Genomic DNA, 18,511 nt, shown 5'->3' with positions numbered 1-18,511 from the left:
CTTCTCTTATCACCACAACTCTTTTTTGTATTTAAAGAAGTCGCAAGCATCACATAAATCAATTAAATTAAGGCCGAATATTATAAATGAAGAAAAAAATGTTTGAATCTTATTTAAAAATTTGATCTAACTTAATTTTAAATTTAATTAAAATTCAATGTGACTATTAAACACGAAAGACTATCATATCAAAATATATTCATGTATGCACATGCAGCTACATATATTTATGAAGGGAAATGATGTGGATTTTGAAGCAGTTGGATAGAAATGGACGTGAGAGTAGATTCATGTGCAAACGTTTGGGAGGTACCTGACAGGCATTTACAACCAGCTGCTAATGTTGACATTTCTCTTCCATGTATAAAGTTTTTGCCTGCCATTTTCTATCTAATTAATACCAGAAATACAAGACCCTTCATCACTTCAAATCGAAACGTATTCAATATAACCAATAAGATCAGGTGTTATCTAATGGTCCTAAAATTTGAATTTCAGCTATGTGTTTAACTCTATTTTGCTTAAATACGAGTGGATTATAAGCTTGGTTCAACCATTTTTAATTTTGATTCTATTCCTTTCAAACAAACAATTGTTCATATTATTTTTTGAATTATTCGTGTCTTACAATTATATTTGGTTCACATGATTTCCAAGAATGAAAAGACCTGACAAAAAGATTAATTTTATTTGTGAGAGAGTACATTAATTAAGCTAATGTTTTTAGGAAATAAAATTTATCTGTGTAGGAGGTTTTTAGTTTCCTTTTATGGCGGTTGTTTGATTTGTTTTTTCAATAATTAATATGCTACAGCTGTTTTACTTAAAAAAATGTTGGGTCATATTTATTTATTCACAACTTTTTATTTCAATGGTTTCCTTTTAATTACATATCCCTCCTTGCCTTCAACTTTTTCTTTTTTTTGAGCTCAACAGCTTCAACATTCTCTCCTTTTTATATTCATCCTCTCCCCTCCATTCCACAACCCATTTTCAATCTTTTGTCTCTCAAACAAATATGTCAACTAAAGAGAGCAGCAAAGGCAGTCAAAAAGACAAGGCAAATGGCTCTGCCATGGACAAGTACAACGATACCAAGTTTTGTGGGTTCATGCGATGCAGACGACGTGAATCCACGGCGGTAAGGTTTCTGAAGCACCTTGGTCGTAAAGTGGCAAAGGGTTTACATTTGATGTCAATGAGAATTAGGGCTTCTTCACATCCTAAAGTAGCTGCCTCCTCTTCTACTTCCTCATCAAGAAGATCAAAGCCATTTGTAACCCCTGTTGATTCCCATAGAAGTGCTGCCATTGAAGACTGTATCCAATTCATCAACTCTTCTGCTGCGTCTTTGCCTAGATCAAATTCGGTTTCTGCTACTTCTCGTTGAACTCCGGTTGTCGATAATCGTCTGTTCTATATCATCCGGCACTCCGGTGAGTGTTTGATATAGATATGTGCCAAAAACGTACCCATAGCCACGTTCAAATATATGTAGCATAGGTGATATTTAGGGGTAAAGATAGTTTGATGAAAATATTAAGCATCATCCTAGTAGCTTATGCGTATATTGTCTTGCGTTCTTTTTAGATAATGGATTAGTTTTGGCTTTGAAAGTACGGTTTTATTCCTACTTAAACATTCTGTTGGGGTGCATATTTCAGACAGGGACTACCAGGTAGACCTTAAATTGCGTTAAACTCTGCGATTTAACTCGCTTTCTTCTGATTTGACATAATATGAATCACTCTACTCCTATAATAATAACTTGAGAGTTTGAATTTTGGTTTGATGCTATGTCATTAATTTAGATTCACAGATAAATTAAATTAGAGGAATTAAATCTCAAATTCCGACTAAAAATCATAATTAGTCTGCCCCGTTGTCATAGGTTTCCAAATCAGTCCCATTTGTAGGCTTCATATATGTGTACAATATGTTATTAAATCCTTCTGTTTTAGCTACATAGATTCAAGGTGAAGAGCAGCAAATTTTCTGTACCAAGAAATTTAATGGATATTAAAGTTATTACAAGATTCAAGGAAAAAAGAATCAGATGATAGTGTTTGCCAAATGGAATTGGCTGAGCATTAATCTTACCTTTCTTTAGGGTTCCTCCTTATTGTTTGTCCATTGCCACCCAATAACCTCACTCATTTTTCATCATCTAAACGTATTTTTTTTAGAAAACAGAGATTATTTTGGTCCAAATAGAAAATGATTTAAACTCAAACCCTAAATTAGAAGTAGATCGTTATTAGAGTCAAAAGCCTTGGCCTTCCAAAATTTTAAAATTTTTTCATAATTTTTTTTAAAATTTTTGAAAATTTTTATTAGACCCTCTTAAATTTTTTTTTAAAAAAAAACCTATGAAGCCTCTAAAATATGTAAAAATTTTGATTAAACCTTCATTTTTTTTAAATATTCTCATTAAGCCTTGTAAAAAAATTAAAAATTTTAATTAAATCTCTCAAAAGTTTTGAAAAATTTAATTAGGACCCTTCAAAATTTGATGCAAAAATCTGCCACTATCTCAAATGATGAAATAAATAATCTGAAATGTTTAAAATCTAAAGTGACAAAAAGTTAAAAGTGATTAAAACTCGAAATTATTTGAACCAGTAATGATCCAACTTAAAAAATCTAATAACCGAAAATATCAAAATTCAAATAAAGTGAATCCAAATTCATTCAATATGAAATTAATGCAACCCTGTCCAAGTGACATTTATTTGGGAAATTAAATTTTACATCCTTGTATATGTCATATATTGTGATTTTTAAAAGCAGTTGAATAGCCCTTGATTTGAAACAAACAGTGCCTAAAAAGTTAAATATGCCAGCTAATATGATATTTCGATTATGTCGACTATGACACAAATGATTTAGGTTGTAGTTGTAATTGGTTTTTATTTATGGAAATAAAATATATTTTATGATCCATTATTTATTTGGTTAGAAATTATTTGTAATTTCAACCAAAAGAATATAGCAGTATTTCACAAATCTTTGCGTCGTCAATTTTTTGCATTTGCCCTAACATCTTCTCCAATCTTACGATAAAAAAAATTTAATTACGCAAACCATGATTTATATTTCACCCAATCTTGATTGGGTTTATAATGATTTGCTTGTGAAGTTTGATATGATTTTAATGAGTATAATGATGACAAATTTTACTAGAAAATGATAACTCTATAATTTATTTTTTAAAGGAGAATTAGATCATAATTTTCTTTTGAATAATTTTATTATAGTTTCTAATCATATTTACTTTTTTTTACACAATACTTAGAACTATCCATAGCCTTTTTCAACTTATAAATGAGAGAATAATACGTTTCAACGTACTTAAACTCACATATTTATTCATTAACAACAATGCTCATGCCAATCAAACTAAGACTCATTCAATTATTGAACTATAATTTTCAAATCCATAATTTGTTAACTTTGTAGACAGCACATTTAGACCTATATTCTAACAAGAGGTAAAGCAACTAGGGACGTAGGGCATTGGCCTCTTAGTTATAATTTAAGTTTTTTAAATCCTTTAATTAATGAGAAATTTTTACTTTTAACCTTTCCAAAAATTAATAATTTAAATTTTAGATATTGTATTTTTTTAATTTTTGAAATTTTAGCAAAACTTAAACTGTTGTAATTATAAATTTTAACGGTTGTAGTTAGAATTTCAACAAAAATACCAACCCGTTTTAAACTCACTTTTTAAATGACTTGTGAATAAAAATGAGCTCAGAAAATTTGTTTAAGCGAATAAAATTAAATTATTAAATTTTATAAAAATTAAAATACAATTTCGTGTTTTTAATGATTTTAATGGTTTACATAGAGAGACGAATATAAAAGAATAAGAGCTTAGTGTTGAAGAAACAAGATAGATTAAACAGGGGATACCATAGACAATAAGCCCAGTTTCCCCCTTTAGACGACTTGTAAGTTGCAAATATAATTTCATTTCTTGGCGAAAAGTCCACCAAAAACACTGCCCTTCTTCTTCTGAGGGACTGAAACCGAGTCTCTGCGGCCATTGGAAGTTCGAGCATTCCCATTTTTGTCTTCAACTTTCTTGAGGAGAGGATCGGTTTCGTAAAACTGATCTTCTTTCTGCAGGTTCCCGAGGATCCAATCAAGAAACCCTTTTTCCTGTTTGGTTCCACCTGCAGCTGAACTTTTTGCTGCGAAAACCCTTGTTGTGGAAGGAACAAAGGGAATTAGCAGTGACGCCATTGTTACTTAGCTTAGATGTTTACCCTTTCCTTTTGAAATGGTGATGAAGGCTGTAGAAGCTTAGGATGTTTAATTACTGTGGAAATATATATATATCTGTGGGGATGTTGTCTGCTGTTAACTTTGGACCGTTGGATTGGGGTTTGAGATGATGAATGGGGAAAGTTTTGTAGCATGAGCTCTCCACAAGTGTCTTATCTTCATTGATGGATTTTAATGGTTTTTATTTTATTTTAATTTTTGGTTTGTGATTTTTCATCTTTTTGAGAGGAGGAAAAATAAAGGAGTGGGAGGTGATCGATCTTAGCAAGTATGGATATGGGATTCACACGTGTCAAAATAGTAACAATGCACATTGCCCACGCCCATTTCCCCAAAACAAGTAAATTTTGTAATGCTAAAATTCAAAGTTGTGAATTTAGTTATTTTATTATAATTTGGTATTTTTATATATTCTAATTTTTAGTTCTACTCAATTGTAGTTATTAGATTTTTTTATTTTAAAAATTTTATACTTATAGATAGAACACGAGTTGACTTATGATATCAATTGTTGAGAAAACAGTTTGGAGAATGCAGCAGAAAATAAGTTTAATGAAAACCAGAATTTTAATTTTTTTTCCAAAAATAAGAAATTGGTTATGATATCTAAACTAATAAACACTTAATCAAAATGTACAGTTTCAATTCGTTTAGGATGAACTTGGTTGTGGGCTCGCTTCGAATTAAAAAATTTCTCACAAAATTATCAGTAGGGTAATTTCGTAATTTCTCTAAATTTTTGGGTCAAGTTATAAATAATAAAAATATCTCTAAAAATTTTCTGAAATAATTTTTTTTAAGGAATTTGCTCTCTACAACTTTATCTTAAATTCAAGTGTGTGAAAAATAATGACTCGTGGCTTTCTTTATATAAGGAGAGTTTAAAAAGTTTAGCTATGATTAAACTTAATCACTTTAATATTAAATTAATATAATACTTATTATTAGATTAAATTTAATATTAAATCTATTAAATTAATAGAATATTTATGTATAAGATAAGTATTAAATTTAATTTAATATTAAATCTATTAAAATAATATTATTTTTGAAAAAGTTAATCTGAAATCAAATTATGTGGTAAAGTCCCAGTAGGAATGTGATTCCTCCATTGCTCGCTAAAAGACCACCCGTCAGCCACCGACTACCAGAGTGTTATTGTCATCGCCGTTGGCACCGTCGTATCCAGTGGTGCCATCGCAGGTGCGACACCCTTACGGCACCCCGAGTCGGTTCAGCTATTGTCGGTTTAGTCCAGGCCAATAAAGGTCCAATTGGTCTGGTCCTACCACTGGTTGGATCGTCAGCTCGGTTTCACATTCCAAACCCAATTCAACCAGTTTTTGGATCTCAGTTTTGGATTCTTGGGCCCAATTTTTTATCTGAGGTCCAATTTTCAAGTTCAATTACCTATTGTGCCAATTGTCTAACGTGAAAATTAATTTCCAAAAATATCATATTTATTTTAATTAATTTGATTGATTTAAATTTACTTAATCAAAATTAAAATTTCCAAAATTCACTAAGATTTTTCTAAATTAATTTTTCAAGAAAAACTCTTTAATCAAATTCTCTAGTTGAATAATTCTCACGATTGGCTAATTTAATTTCACATCGAAAAAACCGACTCAATTAAATTATTTCTAAATTTGTAGAATTTCCTTCTGATTCAAATACAGTCTAATCGAGTTTTTGTTGAGCTAGCAGAAGGATCAATCAGACATATACAATTAGGCTCGACTAATTGTAATTATGTCCAAAAGTATCGTTCCAACAATTCACAATTTACTTAATCATGGAGTCAGTCCACAAGAAGTACCATTAGGGGTGAGCATTCGATCGAATCGAATCGAAAATTTTTGAGTTAATCGAGTTTTCGAATCTCATTTTATCATCCTAACTTTATTTGAAGTTTTCTCGAATCGAGTCAAGTGAGATGGAATTCGAATCGAATCGAATCGAATCGAATCGAATCGAATATATCTGTTCGAGTTAAATTTTAAAAAATAATTTTGAGTCCCTGTAACTATTGTCACCCATCGTAATAAAATTTGTCCACCTTAATCAATTTTTTTATTAACTTTCATCACCTCATAATTTATTTATTAATTTTTTATATATTGGTTAGCTTCTTTGCTTGCTTAGTTGTTTCAATTATCTTCAGATTCTTGCCACTATATATTTTGGGATTAAAAAATATATTAAATGTAAAAATATAATTTTTTTAATAAAAGTTATTTTAAAAATAAAATATGAAATTATTGATACCAATATAAAATTTTAACACGAATATTTTATGGCATAATTAATAATTCAATTTTAATATAAATATTCAATATGACTAAACAATTCAATAATATAAATAATATAAAATGTGAAATTTAATTTAATAATATAAATAGTAGATATAAATAAAATTATTACTATTTATGTTTAGTGATTTTTTTTGGATAATTTTGATTTTTTATTTGAGAGTAAATGGTAAGAAGTAAAAGTTTAGGGGGGAAATAAAAAGTTTTTGGGGAATAAAAGTTTGAGGAAAAGTAAATAGGGGAGTAAAATATTGGAGGGAAAATATTAAAAAAATGGAGGGGGGAGGGTTTGGGGTAGATGGGAGGTGGGAGGTGGGAGGTGAGATGGGAAGGGAATAAAAGTTTTAGGGGAAAAGTGGGAGGGAGTAAAAATTTTGGGGAAAATAAAAGGTTTTGAGGGTTTTGGGGAGTACAATTTTGAGAAAAAGTAAATGGAAGAGTACAATTTTGGTGGGAAATAGATTTTTGGTAGATTGGGGGTTTGAGAGGGGAGGGGAGTAAAAGTTTTAGGGAGAAAGTGGGAAGGAGTAAAAGTTTTGAGGGAAAAGTAAAAATGTTTGGGAGTTTGGGGTAAAAATGTAAAATACTATAGTTTGATATTCGAATTATTCGAATTCGAAAACTCAACTCGATTCGAACTCGAAATTTGAAAAAAAATCAAGTTGATTCGAATAACTCGATTAACTCGAATAACTCGATTCGTTTAACTTGAAATTCAATTTTTTTTTCGATTTTTTCGAGTCAAATCGAGTTTTTCTCACCCCTAAGTACCATAATTAAAAACTCCGTATCGTATACTATTTACAAAAGCAATTCATCCAACTATTTTGTCCAATAACCTCGTCATGTGTGTGTTATCCTCATATAATATCATTGATTCTTTTAAGTTAAATTCGTTCACTCAATACAATCATATTTTATCTCATTGTCACCATTGTGTCTTCTTAATGATTAATATTGATTAATATGACCACTACCAACAAATGACTGTGATAAATTGCTCGTTCGATAACAAATAACTCATGGCCACATTCCATATTTATCAATCCACACAATGCAAATGAGAAGATATCATTAACTCTTTAACCAAGCTATGAATTCTATTGTTGCTAATAAAGCTATGCTATACACAAGTCATGTACCCAACATATCGGTTATGGGCTCGATCATCTTTAGAACATAAGCCACCACTTATATTAAAACACATGAGTTACACTACGCATGGTCAGTGACTAACTTAGGATTTAGGTAAATCACACCATGAATGTCACAAGTGAATTAATTCACAAATGGATTCAAAATTAATTCATCTTGGGTCCAGTCCAATGTATCATTCTTTTAATGAATACATTTATGTCTCTACCCATGAAGTCAACAGCTCCGATAGCCAAATTTGCTATCTCTCGAATTGGAATTGTAAACGACATAATAGTCCTTCTAAGTATTTGAATCAAATGCTCACTTTGGTTCTTTTAGGGGATTATAGACTCGTTTAGATTATCTACTAAAGTAAGTTATCTTTCTCGCAATGTAAACGTTTTTATAATGTCACTTATCATCAGTTTGAACTGAGACAATCAATGAACTAATATTTGTTTGTCACAATTTTGCTATTAATGCAAAACATGAAAGACAGAAACACAAAAGACATAATAGTGAAATGTGAAATTACATAAAAAAATAATTACATGTTTACTACAATATGGACACATTTCCTAACAGATATTTGTCCACTTTGTACTCTCTTTCACAACTAGGAATTTTATGTCAATATTCTTAGACTTAGATGAGCACTTATTGTTGTTGAAATATAGTACTGCTGACTTATTGCCACAAAATAATTTAAGTGGTGGTCTTTCTACATTCTCCAAAATGCGCATCCTAGTGACAAAGTTTCACATCCATATTCCATGGTTTGATGCCTCATAGCATGCGACAAACTCTGCTACCATATTGGAAGAAGCTACAAGTGTCTGTTTGACACTTTTCTAGGATATAGCTCTTCCAACTAACAGATAAATATTGCTTGATGTAGATTTTCTGCTATATTGGCACCCAACGAAATCAAAATCAGAATACCCTACGATCTCCAAATGATCTGATCTCTTATAAGTGAGCATGTAATCTTTTGTTCTCTGGAAAATACTGTACAGAATCAATGAAAAACGTACCAATGATAACATCTGCGACATCTTTGTCCTCGCGGTGCCTAGCCGCATAAACCAGTGTAGGCTACTCAGCCTTAGTCTGATTAGCACCTCTACTTGGTGCTCTCTGACCTCTACTAATACCATTACCACCCTTGGCCAGACCACGACCCCTAGGTAGCTGTTGTACTACCCTCTAAGGCTAAACCAAACTCGAAATTGGAGCTTGCACCTGATTAGAGCACTGTGGACAATCCTTGATGTAGTGCTCCATTGGCCCGTATCGCAGACAAGCTCCTAACCTCCTTCAACATTCGCCCGGATGGTATCTACCACACTCTCCACATGTCTGACCCACAGTAGGACAACAGGTACCTCAACCCTCGGAGGCCCATCAAATCTAGCCCATTTCTTATGACGTTGAACAGAACTAGAGGGCTTTGAATCCTTCTTAGTCTTACCTCTCTCTCTCTCTGTTCCTCTTTTCGTGCTTAGTGCACTTAACCTCATCAACAATCTTCGCCTTATCTACCCAGATAGCAAAAACTCGCTCCTTCTATGGAGCTATTAGAACCTTGAGGTCATACCTCAGCCTTCCCTCAAACAAATGCTCTTGTCGTAATTAGTTGATACAAGCTCACGAGCATATTTGTTCAATCTTAGAAACTTGGCCTTATACTCGGTAACAAACTTATCTCCCTGAGTAAGTCCCATAAACTCGGGTCTACGAGCCTTCACATAACTTGCCCCACATATTTGCTCTAGAAGATGCTCTTAAACTACTACCAAGAAATCTGATCAAGTTGAGTACCCTCCTCAATGGTCAACCACCATTGATAAGCTTTATCGCGAAGCAGAGATACTGCACCCTTCAACTTCTGCTTAGGGGTGCAGTTGATATCATTCATAATTCTTTCTGTGGCCTCCAACCAATATTCAACCACAGTCGGAGCGACTCCAGTGACACCAGTAAATAGTTTCACATCGTTGGACCAGAGTCGTTAGTTACTGACCCACGGCTCCCAAATCCACTAGGGTCTTAGCGACCCTCTCAAGCACTCTTAACATGGCTTGGGATAATGTGTTGTCCCCAACCGTTTAAGTCTAAGAACCAATCTCAGTAGTAGATGTACCCAGTGTTTCACTTGTATCTAAATTGGGCATGCTGCCCATCGAGGATGGCTCAACACGAGCCCCTCTTCGGCACCCGCCGCGCCCACGAGTACCTCTTCCACGTGCACTCATTGTAGGTTATCTACATTACAAAATTTTATGTATCAGTTTTGATATTTATTAACAGATATTTTATGCTCAGAAAGTTATCAAAACAATTTACAAAGTTTGCTACAATCCAATTATCATAGAGTAGTTCTAATCGTTTTAGAGTTTTTCTAAACTATAAGTTTAACTAAGTTAGAAGTACTTACAGGATCAGTGCCAGAGACTCAGTATTCCATAAACTTTTTTTTCAGATTAAAACAGAAATAAATTTTGTTCGGAAAATAGTTTTCACAAAATTTTAAAACCCAAAATTTTACTGCCTGAGTTTTGCAACCTAACTTTGATACCAAAAAAATGTAACACCCTAAATTCAGCCTAGACATTATGGCCGTATCAGATGATATTACTGCAAGTTCATTCGAAAACCCAGAATTCGTTGGTTCTGAAAAGGCGTCGTTAGCTTTTGTTATGTGAAAATCAGATTTATTCGAGAACATATCTTTCTTAACCGATTTGTGACTGACAAACAGAGAGTGAGTTTTTGAAACTTGGTGTGTAACTAATTAAATCAATATTATAGATTAAATTTCATACATAACTCATAACAGAGCATATACATAACATATATCACATACAGAAACAGAATTAGATACAAATTAATGATATTACCCCCATCCGTTACACACCATCTCCGACCATCCCTACACACCATATAGGGTATTAAATACCCATTTAACCCTACACACTGCTTGGTGTCGGTATGACACTTTTTAAAATATTTGCAGCTTAGCTGCTGGATCATTAGGTGATTTATCTCCATTTACAGAAATATGTGGCTGAGCCACCAAATACGACAAATTATTATACTACCCACACTTCCTCCAAATACACAAACCCCATCCTAAATGCATATATATAGCATATTACAAATTTTACTTATCTTATATCATTTCAAACATGCGTATTTATATCTAATTTTATGCAAACAGATGGTTAGAATTCGTGTTTTATACCTTAATTTATAACATACCGACCTTACGGAAGGCTTACGATCGTTCCAAACGATGTTTACGGTCCTAGGGAAAAATTCAGAATTTTGGGCTCACACGCCCGTGTGTCTCACACGGTCCAGCATACGGCCGTGTGTCTCACACGGTCCAACACATGGCCGTGTAGCGTCAACAACTCAGATTTTTGACTTTCGTTGTTTGCTATTTTCTCTGGTTTTCGTTACACACCTGGTTCGATTTTGATGTGGAAGCAACCACGAGACTTCCAAAACCTAAAAATGATATTTAACATGTTCAATCAGCAACGATCCTCCTGAAATTAAACCCTTTTTCTCAACCCTAAACTCCAATTAATAAACTTAAGCTCACCAATTAACTTCAAGCTTAACAACAATTACCTACCCGAAACGAATCAACAACTCAAAATCACACTTAAACTGTCGGACGAACGTTGATCCTGAGATCCTCACCTAACAAAGATTCACGCACAACAAAAGTACGCCACGTAAAGAACACAATTCCATCCATCAAAATCCTCCAAAATAACTTAAATAAAGAACACTTACTCAAAGACCGACGAAATAGCAAAAAGAATTAAATTCCCAAAAGTAAATTCGTAGCAAAGGAGGAAGGTAGAAACTGCATCGAAATCAAAAGAAAGAAAAGGGAAAAACTTGAACAGGAAAAATAGGTAAAACAAAAGAAAGAACTGCCAAAAGAAAAGTGGAATTTTTTTATGAGGAACAAATTGAAACGCAAGAATGAGAACAATTGGGGAGAGAGAAAAGGGTAACGTGACTTTGAGGGGCAAACTTTTAAGAACCAGAGAAGAAAAGAAAAGAAAATAGAATGAAATAAAATAAAGGCAATATTATATTAACTAAAACACTACCCCACTTCATATAAACTGCTTTCAGCCATCCCAATTTGACTCAAACATCCCAGATATGCTGCACAAACAAACGCTCACAAAAATAATACTTGATTGCATGGTCTCCAACACACCATCGATGTCCTTAACCCTTCAAACATCTACATATTTAAATAAAATTTAACAAATAAAAACTTTAAGATTTCGGGGCGTAACAGTTTCTATCAATATCCACGCAAAAATTAATGGATTATTTAATGAATATAAAGAAACAAAATCTTTATTAATTGCTACACCAAATCAATAATTTAATTCCTTGAAATATTAAAACGAAATGATACATACAAAATAAAATAATCAATTTATTCTCAAATGATTTTACATTATGAGGCTCGGACACTACTTGTTATAATCGAAAATCTGATATAAATATTAACAAACTAAGATTTGTCATGTCAGATCATTAACAACAAAACCACTACCTTTTTTTTTCTAAATAACTAATTATTAAATCAGTTTTGGTATTTATAATTTGGCCCCTCAGCAAATTATAAATACTACTCATGGTATCTACATATTATTTCCATAACAGTTATAACATAATTGGTAATCTAATTTTGTATCACACTTTATAATAGCATTATACATTATACATATGTGCAGATTTTAATCCAACATTTAACTTAATTAATTTAACTATTATTGTCTGGTTAATGATTGAAATTTCACACTTCAAAAAGTATAAACAAAATATTTGAGTTGAGTAATTTAACTCAAATTTGAATTATACAACACAATTTATTTGAGTAACTCGAATCTAATCTTAATTTATATGCACAATTTTGATCAGGTCAACAATTGAAAAGTCATTCATGATCCATTAGAGATGACCTTTTAACAATAACCAGAAGACTTGCAGATGGTAGTTTTAAATGGTTGAATTAGTCATCAAATCATATAGCTTTTTTTATGTATAACCTAAACTAAAATAATACATTTTGTGACATTTCTCGACTTTTCTCATTGTTTTCTGAATTATTTGTTTATAGGTAAAAGTAAAGTTATGTATTCATTATTATTGCTAAAACACTATGATTATAAACCTACTTGATTTCGTTAACACTTTTTGTATTTTTTTTGGTAAATTGAATCATTAATCACCTCATTTATTAAATTATAATAATTTTCAATTTCATCACTCATATTTTCAATCGGTTTTATTTTGGTCACTCTTTGTTAATTCTTTGTTAAAATAATTAACGGTGAGTGATGTTATGACCTTTTTAATTGGTATAATAACATATTTAGTCCTCAACACTTACACATTTTATCAATTTAATCTTAATTCTAAATAATTCAACAAATTTAATTCTCACATTTATAAATTTTTTCAATTTAATTCTCAAACACATCTCCGCCATAAATTAGAATTTTCATTGACAATGACATTTCTGAAAAAAGAAATCCATTGATGGAAGCTCCTGATAGAATGCCATGAAATGGGAAGAATGTTACCATAAAGGCAAAACGAAGAACTGAAATGATTCCAATGAATGCATAAAAAAAGAAAACACATCAAAGCATTCAATTGCCATTGGACTAAATGACATTCATTGGAATTAATTTATTATCTATATAAGAAGGCATAAATCTTAAGAACACAAGTCATTTAACCCTTTTTGTATTAGATGGTTTTAGAAAATAGTAAATAATATGGATAATGACAGGTCAGATGTGGGTCACTTTTACTAACAACACAAGCCTTTTGTATTAGATTTTTGTTGCTGATCGGTTTAATTGAAATTTTTGATAAAATTTATAAATATAAAAAGTTAAATTTGTTGAATTATTTAAAAGTATGACCAAATTGATAGAATGTGTAAGTTTGAGGACTACATGTATTATTATACCAATTAAAAAAGGTCATACCATCATTTTCTGTTAATTATTTAATGAAGAGCAACCAAAACAAAACCAATCGAAAACGCAAATGACAAAATTAAAAGTTTTTATAGTATGATGACCAAAATAGAAACACACTAATAATTGGGTGATTGATTGTGTAGTTTATCCAATAATTTTCTCATATAGTCATCAATTTGATTAATTTAAATGGTTTAAGGGTAAAAAAATAAAAAATTAATTGAACCATTATAAAAGAAGTACACCTAATTGAACTCTAATAAGAAAAAAGTTGATCAATCTACTGTCAATTGATTAATTTCACCGTTAGATCAAAAGTGATGAAAATGAGCAAAGAAAAGATGGGTTTGTTGAAAAGAAGCATAATGAATATGAAATGAGTCCATGAGACGAAGGATTTGCATGTTGGGTTTGTTGTTTAGTCTGCAAAATGAAGGCAAGTGTGGAGTTGCATTGGAGTTATTAAAATAATCTAAAAGAAAAAAACTTCACAAATATATTCCAATAGTTATTCAATTGAATTTGCTAATACAAAATGACAATTTATTTTTAAATAAATAATATTTTTTTAGTATTTATTTATATATTAGAATTTTTTAACAATATTTATTTATTTAGAATTTTTTAATTTTTCTAATTTTACATTCATTCAACATGAATTTGAACAATTATTTGTCCAAATTTAAATTGTCCAGATTTATTCTACATGCACATTTTAATTATTTTATAAAAATTGATTTTTTTTTATTTTTTGCTAACATGGCATGCCATGTTAGCATACTACCACGTAGAAGTTTTTAGTGGCTTCCATCAACCATATTAATGGTCAAATCGGTCAATTGACGGTTTCTGATACCACTTGTCATGGGGCTAGACCTTTCGTCTCGCAATTCGTGCGACCTTAGGCGATCCGTTCGTCCAAACTCGCCCAAGTCAGCCTTTACTCAAGTGAGGATTCTTTTAGAACTCCTCCAAGGCACCAAATACAAGAGCGGAAGCGATTTATGCCAAAAGAAGAACAACAAAGAATAACAGAAAGAACGCTCGCAAAGTGTTTGAGTAAATGCTCTCTATTTCTCTTATTCACAAAGAATAATGAAACAATGAATGGAGTGAGTACAACTGAGGGGGAGGCTCTCTATTTATAGTTGAGCTCCCCCAAAACCGACGGTCAAGATACATTTACATCGACGGATGAGATTTAACCATATCCCTTAATTTTAGGGATTTACAAGATAAGCCTTATCAAATCTAATCTAATCTTTACAAGATATGATTCCCTCTATCTTCTAAGATTAGTTGCCATCTCTTCAAATCGGTTTTATACATTATTTGGCACTTAAGTTTGACACTTTTTTCTAATGTATTACTTATGCTATTTTTTTGTCCAATGCGGTATCTGTATTTGACAAAAGTTATACAATTTGGTACCTGAAGGCAACACTACTATTTTTTCTAGTGTTCAATTTAGATTTTAGTGTTAATTTGATGAAAATTCATAATGAGCTAATAATATTAGCAATTAACTTTCATCAAATTAATCTTAAAATCCGAATTAAATCACATTCATCAAACTGTATTTGAAAAATTAAACATAAAATTAAACAAATTCACAATTAACACTAAATTTATTCTATTAACAAAATCATTAAAAATTCAAACCTAATAATATTGCAATTAACTTTCATCAAATCAATCTTAAAACTCGAATTAAACACTAAAAAGTTAGCATTATGAATTTTTAATACCAAACTATATAACTTTTTATCAAATAGAGATACCAAATTGGACAAAAAAAAAAACAACAACAACAACTATTACATTAAAAAAAAGTATCAAACTTTGTTCTTTTCAATGGTATACCAAATGATATATTAAGCAATTTAAATTTAACACAATGGTATACTCGGCCCTATTCAACATATCAAGCTTTGTTCTTTTCAATTTAACTTTTGGGGCTAAAAAGGTAAATTGGATAAAGAGATAAAAGGGATCCAATACTAAATATATAAGAAGTATTAAAGAAAATTCATCATGTATTTCTAACGAATTTTTTTATGATTTAGTTTTCGAGTAGAAAAGAAACAAAGTTTAAGGAACTAGTTACAATAAGGTTGATGAAAGCTTATATTAACCATTGCTCAATGAACATCTTCTTCAAATAAAGATCAAATATGATCAGGTGGGTCTTCAAAAGTCGATAACTTATTAAGACCACTATGAACAACTTTAACCATGTAATCTGCCAGTCTATTATGCTCTTGCGAGACATGCCGAAATTTAAATTGTCAGATTTGTTTGAATAAATCAAATATTAAATGAAGTTCAAAAAATTTATTATCAACCGCATAATCATTCCTAATTATATCAATCAACAATTTCATGCGAATCAAATATCACGTCATTTAAGTGAAATTGTACTTAAAAAGAACTTAAATGATGTGTGATGATGTTATCAATTATAAATCCTTTAATTTAATTTTTAACCTTAGCTTTGTTTAGTTGGAAAATAGTTTTCCTTTGAGACGGAGGGGTTTTGATGTGGGCTTAATGTAGCACAATGCTAAAACGGAGCCCAAAGTATGCCCACCAGCAAACACGATGATCCGTCCCTTGGGCTTAAACTCATCATAAATTTCAGTTTTTGTCCTATTACATTTCAGCAGGTAAAATTAAATTTAGTGAAAGTAACTGTCAAATTCCTCTATTATTAAATGAATCAATTTAATCTTTTTACTACTAAAAAAATCAAATAAAAATTGAGTAATATATACTATTTAAAAATAACATATATTTTTTTTTCATTTATAGTTCAACTTTAAACAAAAAAATTCATTTGTAGGACCAACAAAAACTTCTAAAATTTTAACTCTATTAAGCAATAAATGACATTTTTTTTGAAATAGTAAATATTAACTCTATTAAAATTTGATACCATCCTTATAGTTGAGGCAAGGTGTGTTGAATGAGTTGAGTGGCACTCAGTAGTGCCCACTATAGGCTATCACAGAGGCAATAAAACTCTTGCCTTATTTGAGTTGACAATTTAATGAAGAAAATCTTTAGACCTGTTAATGTAATGTTATATTGAAGATACAATAGTCTATCTATGGAAACCAATCTTTAACTACTGAAGATTAGATTGGATTCAAGTGAATCAATTCAACTCTTGGAATGTAGAGATTTGATCGAGATTGTGTTGCTAATTTTTGAAGATCATATCTTCGATTGGTTATGCTTTGAATGCTAATGTTGTAATAGCTACTTTCAAGGAGTTACTTTGTGTTTACTTAGATTCTCTGTTAGCAAGCTAAGATTGATATATGCTTTGAGGATTGTCTAGATTAAGTATGAGAGCTTATAGAGAGCACTTGAATCTATTTATTGAGGAATTATTTTGTGAAAGAGTGCAAACTAAATTGGAAGCATTAAATGTTTACTGTCCAAGTTCTGGGAGGGGGGGGAGATTTAGAAGTGAGTGTTCTACTTTTCAGGTACAAAGATGAGATCTCTAAACTTGGGAAGTAATAGAGTATGACTCACTTATTGTATTTACAAATAAAAATAGTGGAGTTACTCATTGAGCTAGACTCCGCAAACGTAAGGAAATCGAACTGCATAAACAAATCTATGTAATATTTAATTTTATTTGCACAATTTTCCACCGTGGCTATTATAGTAAAACACTTTCATAAACTGTTTTGAGTTTTAGTAAACAGCAACTATAAGTAGCAACACTCATTCATCAATTAAATTTATATAAAAAATAAATCATTGTAGTGTACTTTTTTTTCTTACTTTCACTTTGTTTTTTCTTGCTCGGGGATTTAGATAAATTCTCCAATTTCTCTCAATTAAGTTATGAAAAAGTAAAATGAAAAACTTACTTTTAGCTATTGGACATGGGGTTAAATATTTTACATAAGCTTCATGGGTTACCTCGAAAGTTATTGTTGATAAAAATTATAAGATGTATAACTAAATATTTTCAATTATAATAAATATATAATACATAATTGATTTATATTGCACCAATTAATTTTAATAATATTGTACCGTTACTTAAGTTATGATTCCAACTTCTTTGATTTATTTTAAATATTATTTGCATGAAACATATGGTAAAATTATTTATACATATATATATTAAAAAACATGTAGATGAGCTAAATGGTGAAGTTATACTGACAAAACATCCATTATTGAAAATAATTAAAACAAATAACATCAACATCGCAACAATTTCAAAAAATAATATGAATACAACAAAAATTCATGAATATAGTAATATATGAGCATAAATTTGGTATATTACATATTTCCTATTAAAAATCATATACACATTGTACCCAAAATAAAGGTATAACTGATGCTATTAAACAACGCCATTCCAAAAATACAATTTGAAGGTCAGAGAGTTTAAATAACAAATATAGCATATTATTATATACTGGGCTACAAAAATATTAAAACATTCCCATAAATACTGGGCATATAAATGTAAAAAGTTTGACTAAGAAGTCAGATCTTCAAGTTATAAATGAGAGAGATGTATTATTTTTTATAGAATACAAATCAAAAGCTATATATTAATAGTAGTACATCGGAATGGGGTCTTCTATTAATCTTAACTCAGTTATTTTGTCACTAATTGTCTTTACAATATTATCTACGATTTTATTCTCTTTTTGAGGAACATGTTGGATACTCCACTGACATAGGAGTTTCAATAAA

General features: G+C 30.8%; 2 protein-coding genes and 1 long non-coding RNA gene across 4 annotated transcripts; 1 reads left to right on the top strand and 2 right to left on the bottom strand.

The window, feature by feature from the left end:
• The first annotated feature begins 878 nt into the window (after window positions 1-878).
• LOC107950203 (josephin-like protein) lies at window positions 879-1,616 on the top strand. The gene has a single exon (XM_016885008.2). The coding sequence runs from the start codon at window positions 1,019-1,021 to the stop codon at window positions 1,388-1,390; it is 372 nt and encodes a 123-aa protein (XP_016740497.1). The 5' UTR covers window positions 879-1,018; the 3' UTR covers window positions 1,391-1,616.
• A 2,191-nt stretch (window positions 1,617-3,807) lies between these two features.
• Window positions 3,808-4,521, bottom strand: LOC107950870 (uncharacterized). Its single transcript, XM_016885796.2, has one exon. It carries the CDS (start codon window positions 4,249-4,251, stop codon window positions 3,976-3,978), a length of 276 nt encoding a protein of 91 aa, XP_016741285.1. The 5' UTR covers window positions 4,252-4,521; the 3' UTR covers window positions 3,808-3,975.
• A 3,734-nt stretch (window positions 4,522-8,255) lies between these two features.
• Window positions 8,256-11,834, bottom strand: LOC107950869 (uncharacterized). Of its 2 annotated transcripts, XR_005911426.1 has the most exons (4): window positions 11,550-11,833; window positions 11,386-11,453; window positions 10,987-11,255; window positions 8,256-10,007 (listed from the first exon to the last, which is right to left on the bottom strand). It is a non-coding gene; the product is annotated as an uncharacterized lncRNA (long non-coding RNA). The 2 variants fall into 2 exon arrangements; XR_001698245.2 differs by lacking the exon at window positions 8,256-10,007 and having other exon boundaries at window positions 10,530-11,255; window positions 11,550-11,834.
• Window positions 11,835-18,511: the final 6,677 nt, after the last annotated feature.

Source organism: Gossypium hirsutum, chromosome D03, assembly GCF_007990345.1.
Source record: "Gossypium hirsutum isolate 1008001.06 chromosome D03, Gossypium_hirsutum_v2.1, whole genome shotgun sequence".
Taxonomy (NCBI): domain Eukaryota; kingdom Viridiplantae; phylum Streptophyta; class Magnoliopsida; order Malvales; family Malvaceae; genus Gossypium; species Gossypium hirsutum.
This window is presented reverse-complemented; position numbering and strand designations above follow the sequence as displayed.

Coding starts and splice junctions, on each gene's coding strand:
- LOC107950203 (XM_016885008.2), top strand. CDS start 1,019: ATGTCAACTAAAGAGAGCAGCAAAGGCAGTCAAAAAGACAAGGCAAAT.
- LOC107950870 (XM_016885796.2), bottom strand. CDS start 4,251: ATGGCGTCACTGCTAATTCCCTTTGTTCCTTCCACAACAAGGGTTTTC.